General features: G+C 29.1%; 1 protein-coding gene across 1 annotated transcript in view; it reads left to right on the plus strand.

Annotated features, from left to right (window-relative positions):
- The window catches only part of LOC108752439 (protein jagged-1-like), a 5,163-nt gene extending 547 nt beyond the window's left edge, over positions 1-4,616 (plus strand). Inside the window, exons 2-7 of the mRNA XM_018493251.1 lie at positions 654-757; positions 904-1,060; positions 1,929-2,051; positions 2,582-2,712; positions 3,538-3,814; positions 4,261-4,616. Of these exons, the coding sequence (XP_018348753.1) occupies positions 654-757; positions 904-1,060; positions 1,929-2,051; positions 2,582-2,712; positions 3,538-3,814; positions 4,261-4,594 (1,126 nt within the window). The 3' untranslated portion in view covers positions 4,595-4,616. The remainder of the gene's footprint in view (positions 1-653; positions 758-903; positions 1,061-1,928; positions 2,052-2,581; positions 2,713-3,537; positions 3,815-4,260) is intronic.
- The last annotated feature ends 5,116 nt before the right edge of the window (positions 4,617-9,732 follow it).

A 9,732-nucleotide genomic window follows, 5' to 3' on the forward strand; every position in this document is an offset into this window, starting at 1 on the left:
TAAATTTAAATATTTTCTATAATTTATATTATCATTAAAAAATTTCTCAATATTAAAAAATTTCTATTATCTCATTTAAATAATAAAAATAAATTTTTTTCTTATTTTTTTTAATTAATCACTTAATCGTAATCTTCCCTGATATAATCAATCGATTTGAAAGGACATAAATCACAATCACGATTAAAATAGCACACAGGGCTTTGTTGAATCCTAACCATGTCAATGTCATTCTACCTAATCGACAGTTTCTTATCTTCAAGAATGCATCAACTAAGTGATTTTTAAGACATTATCTCTTAAGTAGGCGGTAATCTTTTCTGTTCGTTAATCATTCTTCAACCATTCTCGAACGTTGTTTTCCTTGGCATAGTGATTAAACTTCTTTTTCACATGAGAAAACGTATTTGTAGAACTATTAATAAACGTTTGTCTGATTTATTAAAACGCGAAGAATCTGCAAAGAAACGTTTGCGATGACATTTCGCAACTTTTACATATTGATAGATATTTATATAATATTATATATATCGATAGGTATTTATGTCATTATTTCCACGGATTGAAGAACCAAGAATATAAAACCTTATTACTAATTTACAAGTTTTAATTTATATATATATATTAACATTTTATTAAATTTAACCATCTAGGTATGTTCCAAAATGGAAAAAGCAAGCATGCGAAATACCAGCATCTCAACACCCGAATTCGCATTATATTTGCGACGAAGCTGGTGAAGTGAAATGTTTGCCAGGTATAAAGAGTAATTTATTAAATTAGATATCAGATTATACTTTGCAGCTAAATTAAAATAAATTAAATCAATTTAACAAAAATTAATAATTAAATGATTAAAATTTGTATTATTTTTTTCTAACGTTATAATAAAACATTATTTAGGATGGACTGGAGATCTTTGTGATGTACCAATTTGCCGCAAGGGTTGTGATCCTCTTCAAGGCTACTGTCGGCGACCAGGAGAATGTCGTTGTAAATTAGGTTTCTACGGCGAACTGTGCGACAAATGTGTGGCTTTACCAGGATGTCAGCATGGAAGGTATAATCATTTCATATGTAATAAAGGAAAAGTGCACTTTAGAGACCATATAAATTTCTCAAAGCTTTACATTAAAATAATAAATCTTGCATGAAATTTGAATTACACATTCTAGCAAAAATATTATTAATATCTATCTTCTTTTATTAAATTCAAATATTATATATTAAATAATATATGTATAAATTATAAATATAAACATAATAGAACATTAATTTATTACTATTCAGTAATTCAAATTTAGTTATTACTAAAAATTAAATTAATTATATTAAATTACCGCTAACTTATATTTATTTTATTTAGTTTAGAATTCTTTTATAGTGTAACTAATGGATCGTCAACTTTTTTATCATCAATATATCATTAAGATTTTTTATTTTATTTTTTAAGCAGTTCAATTTTATAAAACTTTTTTTTCAAATTAGATAAAATTTAATTTTTATTACTTTTACTTAAAAAATATTTTTTTAGATTTTACATAGATACATTTCTTCTCTTCATATGCTAAGTGCAAAAATCGAACATTATTTATATTCATGAGAAGATTAAACTCTAATTAATTGTTCATCGATTTCTCATTATATATACGATAACTCCATAACAATTATACTAGATATCGATGTAGCGTCTATGCGGCTGTAATACGGCACGATTTATCGTGCCGCACACGTACGATATAAATTGAACGCCGCTTGAATATCAACAGCCCGTATCAGCTTCACTTTGCTTTCACCTTGGTTGAGCGAACGAGCCTAATTTCCGTGTAACACGAAACGCTTCCTCGCTCGGATCAGTCTCTCGTGACCATCGATCGATTCCGTTTGATAGACAGACAGGGACTTAACTTTGAAATTTGCACTTTCAGATGTAACGTGAGCTTCGAGTGCTCCTGCGATCCCGGTTGGAAAGGCATGTTCTGCTCTGAGCCCATTTGCGCGCCCGATTGCCTCTCCAGTCAGGGTTACTGCGACAAACCCGGCGACTGCAGGTGATTAATCTTGTATCTTCTTAAACGCGCGCGCGTTCACGTGCATGCTCTAATTGCCACAAATATTTTCATCAAGACTAATTTTACAAACTATACTAAACTCCGAAATATTAGACTTGTCAAAAACAAATTTTAAGTATTTATTTGCTTTTTTTTTTATAAAATTTATTATTAATTATTGCTTGACTGAAGTGTATGGTTTTTTTTAATAATAGATTTTCTACTATATGTGTATAGCATTGTAGAATATATTATTATAAAATAATAGATATACTGTAGAATAAAGAATGATAAGGAATTCAAATTATTTGGAATATTAGAATATTATAAAAGAAATATAAAAAAACATTCTATAAATTTAAAGATATAGAATCATAATATTAGATATAACTGAAAACTTTTGATGCAATAAACGTAATATAATTTAAATTCTAAGATCTTTCTTCAAGATCTATAGACACAGTCAAGGTCTATAGACACAGATGTGTAGGAAAGAGAAAAATCCAAGCTTGACGTATTCTTTCTTTTAGATGTCGTTTCGGGTGGCAAGGCCCGAAGTGCAAACAGTGCGCAGTTCTGCCGGGTTGTGTTCACGGGACCTGTCAAGGGCCGCTGGAGTGTCGATGCGATCCAGGTTGGACCGGATTGCTTTGTCAAACACGTAAGTTTATTCCCGAAAGCAAATAGAAGAGAAACTCTTCCCAGAATAAACTGAAACGTAACTATCAACGAGAATCATCTTATTTTTGTTTATTTGGACAATAAAGAATGGGAGAGAAGGAATTTTTCTACAATATATACATAAGATTCTTGTTAACCGACTTTGATAGCATATAAAAAAAATGTACATTGATATACGCAAGACTTGTTCAAAAAAGAAAATACTATCTCAAATCACGTATGTGTGCCGTTCAACAATCTTTTCTCGGAATGCTAGAAATATCTCTCCTTTAAAAAATCTCTTGGTAGAATAGACATATAATATATAATACTATTGCATATACCTTTCTATCCTTGCGATTTTATACAATTAAAAAATGATTTTTTAAAGAAATTAATATCAAACTAATTATTTAAGAATTATTCTTAAGAAACTTTTAATCTAAATATAACATATTTTAAAACTAAACTAAGACTTAAGATGATAATATAATAATTACATTAAATTTAACAATTGTTCATTATACAGTTATGTATCAAGGAGTCTGATTTCCAATTTAAAACTCTGTTAATTTTAATCTTATACACATGAAAGTTATAATATTTTAATTGGTAATAAAATAATTAACACAGAAAAATGATACACAAAAACTATTTTCTTTTTAACAAAGATTTAATTCTATAAACACATTTTCTAATTGATATAAAATTGATATAAAATCATTAAAGTTAACTCTATATTTAATAGTTTTATAATATATCAAGACTTGATAATATTATAATAGACATTGATAAAAATCGACAATACATAATATGTTGTGTTTAGCGATCTGCGCGCAAGGATGTAGCCGGGATCACGGTAGCTGCAGGCAACCAAACACGTGTAGATGTCGCGTCGGCTGGACGGGACCCAATTGCACCGAATGTGTACCATACCCTGGATGCGTGCATGGGTCATGTAAACGACCATGGGAGTGTCGATGTGAACCCGGCTGGGCCGGTGACCTGTGTAACGAAAAGCTCACTTATTGCGATGAGCATCTCGATATTTGTCGAAATAACGCTACTTGCATCAGCATGACTCATGAGGATGGCGATTATAGGTAAGACAGAGTAAAATTCAATCATTGTGGTAGCAAAATGAATAGTAATCTATTATAAGTTTACATTCAACTTTACTTTACTTTTTTCCTAAATGTAATAAATTAATTACATTTTAGTCTTTTATACATTATAATTATATCATAATATAAATACGTCATTATTTTTATTATTACATTAAAAATTAATCACATATAATTTTTCTTTATTGAAAGAACTAATGGCATTCTACCGTTTTTTTAAATTGCTAAACTAATATAAAATTCATTTAAAATTTAACAATAAATAAATTTTATTTGGCTGCTTATATCAATTTTAATGTATAATAATTTCATGATCGTATATGTCTCTTTAGAAATATTAGAAATATTAGGAAATATAAAAAATTTGTTGAAAAGGATTCTAAAGAATCTTTAGAGATATTAGGAAACATTCGTTTTTCTTGTAGATGCATCTGTCCCCTGGGCTACATGGGCCGGCAGTGCCAGATAAAAACTATGATACCATCGGTGGAACTGGTACCACCGATGCCCGATGTCACTATGGAATTGTCGCAAGATGTTCAAGGCCTCGGGGATAAACCAAGTATCGAAGAAATTTCAAACGAAGATAATAAATACGGGGCAAAACCTCCTAAAGAAGAAGAACAAACCGCAGAACCTCTTGGGCCCATTGTGATCACCGATCCACCGACCACTAACACCGTAGATTCAGCCGCGACTGCGGGAAAATGGCCGATAGAAGAACCAACGACTGAAAGAGACGACGAGAACGAGACATAAAATTAAATTATTGTTTGAAAGTTTATTTATTATTTCTCCACTTATTTATTTATTTATTTAAAGTCATGCTTGATTTAACTATTTCATAAAAAGTATTCCGAGAGATTGATTTAATTTCTTTTCTTATAAGTTGTTATAAACCTGTGTTTAAAATATAAATTATTTAAAAGGAATTATTTTAATAATATTATATAACTGATAAATTTTATTAATTTATTGTATCAATTTAACAATATATTATATTTGGAGGTATGTTATATTTGTGCTTGAAAGTATCCATTGCAATTTAAATAAGGATTTTATTTTTTTAATCCTTTTCCTATCTTTTTTATTATTCTCATTTTTTGCTCTTATTAATAAAATATTAAATAAAATATAATATATCAATTATTTCCTTTTCAAAAATTTACTGTACGATCTGAAAACTCGCCTTATAAACTGTAGAATATTCTCATTCTATTTATCGAATTTCTTCGCTATTGTGTAGGCGAGAGATCCTAGATTTCGATCTAAACTAGCGAAACAAGCATTTTCGAGAAAGCTGCTCGACTATCTCTGGACCCAATTGCTATCTCTAGTAGATATAAGTAGGATGTAAGATATCTGAAGTATATTCTGCGAATATGAAGAAGGGAAAAAAGAAAGAGAGAAAGAGAGACAAGTACGTGCCTGGATACATAAACCTCTCGAAGTCACGCTTCAGTGATCACACATTCGATTCAATCTCTCGATTGTGCGTGTGCATGTGCCGTTTTCACAGATACGCCGCTGCGATCGGCTTCCCACATAATCGGGCGCAGCCAGCACAGTTACATGCATCGCTTACGTAATGCCAACGTCGACTGCATTTCGCCCTCCATTTCGCCGGTTAAAGGGACGCCCATGGAATACGTGAGAAATCGAATATCGCGACGTATTTCCTATTAGTTTCAGAAGAAGAATGCCTATCATCCATCATCATTTAATTTTCTATTTTTACATCGTAATTATCTCATTGTTCAATTTTACAATTATACTTTTTTATCCTAATCAGTATATAATATGTAAAAAACATTTTTTTAATATTTATTTAATAATTTTACATTAAATAAATATTTTTAAAATATTTGTAAAAATATTTAAAAATATTAAAGATAAAGTGTGCTGATTGGGATCGTGTTATAAAAAATAAGCAAACGAGCTCTGTGTTCAAAGTTAAAATTACAATATACAATATATAGAACATCAATTAAATGATTAATATGCTGATATTATTTAATAAGATAAGAGTTGTCGGAATTTCACGGAAGTCTCTATTTTTTCCCCGCATTTTTCACTGATGTTTAATAAGCATTTATTTAGATATCTCGTAATAGATAACACGAACAGATATTATGAGATTTATTATACGTTATGATTGCGTTGCGTCATGTTATGTGGCAGGTGATCCTACAGACCAGCTTTCATCTATGAATTCTTCGATTAATCAAAAATCAACTTTTTTTTCAATAAAATGTTACAGAAAATTATTTCTCGGAAGCTAAACTTTCTAAATAGGTTAAATATCTTTGTAAAAAAATACTTTTACGTAAACTAAATACTTAGTACGCGGGACACTACCGTATCTCTCTTGATAGATTTATTCTTCAATATTACTACAACTGTAAACACTTCCAAATAAATTACATTAATTTTTAATTTTCTCGAAATTATAAGCTCTTTTTCTCAGTAAACTACACTTAGAATTAAGTATTTTACTAAAATCTACTATCTGCTTTCATTTCTCTAAAGTTTTTTTGAAAAGAAGCTTTCTATCTTCAACAGCTTATAATTTAGAAATATATCGATAAGAAGAATTAATGAGATATTTATGTTAACAAAAAATACAATTCTAAAAATTTGGTCATAGGTAAGATGAAAGTTGATAAAACACCCCATATATTAGCATTCATATGAAACGCATTCGATCCGCTCTCTTTTATAACATATAGAAATTGCGCACAATTTGCCTCCAGGTATTGCTCAGACCTACCAATTCCGCATCTTTCGTTATATTATATATTTTAGCGATAAAATCGCGATAAAATAACTTTCTACATACTGTCTCAGAGAAAAGGAAGCAATGCTCCGTATTATCCATTTGTCGTTGGACATATATATAAAATACAACTACATGTTGCTGTTTTCATTCTAGTTATTCATGGAATGTGGTCCGATGCTTTTTTTCATAGCTTCCAATCTGCATTCGTTACTTATTACTCGCTATATCGAAACTATAAAGATAAAGGAATGTTCAAGCTACTTTGAAGGCTTTAACAAATCTAATATTGCAAATATACTTTCAGATATAAAATTAAAGTTACGCACAATTTCATTGTACGATAATATTTTTTTCAAGTTTCAGTAGATAAATAATTCAGTATTAACCAGAAGATAATAATTGCGTAAAACAGCAATAAGCAACACAATTATAAATGCTTAACTATTTTACAGGATCATAAAAATGATCGCATTTTACGAAACGTAATTAATCGCGGCGTTTGACATGAGGGAACAAAGTCACAACAAATATATAATTAGCATGCGAGGTTACCTTGTAAAAGTCTGACGCTAAATGAATGCAGCCGCTTTATTACCATCTTAACTCACAAAAGAGTATTGTAAAAGTCGCTACCGAGAAAAAAAACAATGTTAAACGTTCTAGCTATTTGCAGAATGTTTTATTGAAATCATCTACATCATTTACATTGACATCATCGGTTACCCTCGTAAGCTAAAGATATAAATTTAAATGAGTGACATATTAAATTGTATAGCAGAATTCCTCTCTCTCTCCCTTCCATAAATTTTTCAGCTCTTTAGTAAGCTTTATCATATATTAATTACAATCAAGAGGCGTTGGATTGTAATTAATTTATTGATTAAATTATCGACATTTTTGATTGGCTTTCAACTTATTAGAGGAGGAGGTGGTATTATGGCCAGTGTAGATATGGTAGCCTCCCTTAATATCTCCGCTATATAGCAAATCCTAGTGATTACTTATGGAATTATTTATTCAGTAGCTCGCCATGACGCTAATATGCCAATACTCAATAGCCAGCACTCATTATAACACATTTTTATTTTCAAATATTTCAAAATGTTTTTAAAGTACATTTTAGTATTTAATTACCTATTTCCTCATTTTTCTTAATTTTAGCATATTATTACACAAATATATATGTATATTTGAGTGTGTTTGCTATTTAATATTTTATTTGACTATATATATTTTGAGTTGCAAATTTAAACAATAGCATGGCATTTTGTTAATGTGGCCCTCTATACGCATTGATTACTAACAGTCTCTTTTCATATCAAAATAATTATTTGATAATCGATTGTAGCTCTACTGTTAATCTATAATTTGTATAACGTGTACTATTTCTAATACTGAGCAGTTTATATGCAGAAGTTATGTGTACGTACATACATTTATTTGCATACATTTTAAAATGTTTTTTGTTAATTTTGTAACCAAACGCTGTGCTTTTTTTAAACAAAACCAATTTTTTGAATCTATTTTTTTGTAGGAGACCAAATTACCTCTCTCTGTTTCTCTTCGAGTCATTAATTAATTCAATATGTCGCCACATAAAAATGTTTCGTAACTTTTAGTTTAGAATCAATTGAACAACACTTTGACGAATGTAGTAGTTAAGTTTTAAATTTAAATTTTGATTAATCAAGTTATTGTATAAAATATAAATGTGGGCCGTAATATCACTATCTCCTCTATATATAGTATTACTTCAAATATAAGATTTAATATAATACTTCAAATATATATATAAATAGATTTATTTTAGTAGAAATTTTGGAAAATTATTTTAAGCCAGAAAAAATCCATTGTATTCAAGATATTAATATTTTAATATTAAAATAATATTAATATCAGCTCATTATAGCATTAAATCAGATGTAAGATTACAAAAAATGTGTAATATAAATTTGCTTTAGGTAGTCTAATAATTACAAAATCGTATTTCTCTTTTATAACTATAAATCTTAGGTTAGAGATATATATAAACGAATTAATGATAATTGCGACATAAATAGGTATACATATCACTGAGAGAAATACTTTCCTGATACTTGTTATAATTATAATTGCTGTTGTGCGTCATAACTGGCACGTGGTACATAATAAAGAATTAACTATCTTGAAGTGCATATAGTATGTATTAACGTTTATTCACCATATTCGTCACGCAGTTAAATTTGTGCGCGTGCTGGCTGACAAAATAACGAGGTAGCCGGATATATAGTCGAATACGTAACCGTTATCCTCGTAATAGTGTCTGAGAATGCCGCGCCTAAAAAATTCCATCTCTTTTGATAAAATCTTGTCGAAAAATAGAAACCATCAAGAAAGCCGAACTTTTAATTCCAAATTGTATACGTCACCTTATAAATAATTAATCTTTATTTTGTATTAATAATTTAACAGAAATATGCGCTCTTCCTATGTATAAATTATTTTTTTAATATCTCATATAAATAAAAAAATTCCATATACTTCATCATTTTGCGTATTTACTTAAAAAAGAGCAACAATATAAGATAAAAATGACATATTTAACTTTTTTTTATTATTGAACTTCTTTAAACAAATTCTGCAATTTTTTAATATCTATAATAAGATTGCCAAACGTATTAAGCTGTAGTCTTAAGTCATTAATTATACGTGGGAACAAGATTGAAAGGAAAAAAAGACGTAAGAGTGCATCGAGTAAATCGATGACGCGATCGGCTGGCTGCTTCTAGAGCGAAACGACCCAGATTCTACTGTATGTGCGCGCGTGTAATAAGATTGGTATTACATCAGAAAGCAATGTATACTCACATAAAAGTATGTATATTTATCATCACTGAGAACAATCTTTAAGGCCCATCTACAGATACATTCGAGACATCCAAAGAATTTTACATTCCTGAGCTTTAAAAATCTTAAATGTTTTGTTATGCCTATATAATAGATAACACTATGTTATCTATTATCTATTCTATATGTTTACAATAATCAGTTTCATAAATATATAAAACTTTAATAGATAGAATGTCAAGTAATAAACGATTCTTATTTTATTTTTCACGTTTAATATTTGTAATTTTGT

This window comes from Trachymyrmex septentrionalis, unplaced genomic scaffold, assembly GCF_001594115.1.
Source record: "Trachymyrmex septentrionalis isolate Tsep2-gDNA-1 unplaced genomic scaffold, Tsep1.0 scaffold60, whole genome shotgun sequence".
Classification (NCBI taxonomy): domain Eukaryota; kingdom Metazoa; phylum Arthropoda; class Insecta; order Hymenoptera; family Formicidae; genus Trachymyrmex; species Trachymyrmex septentrionalis.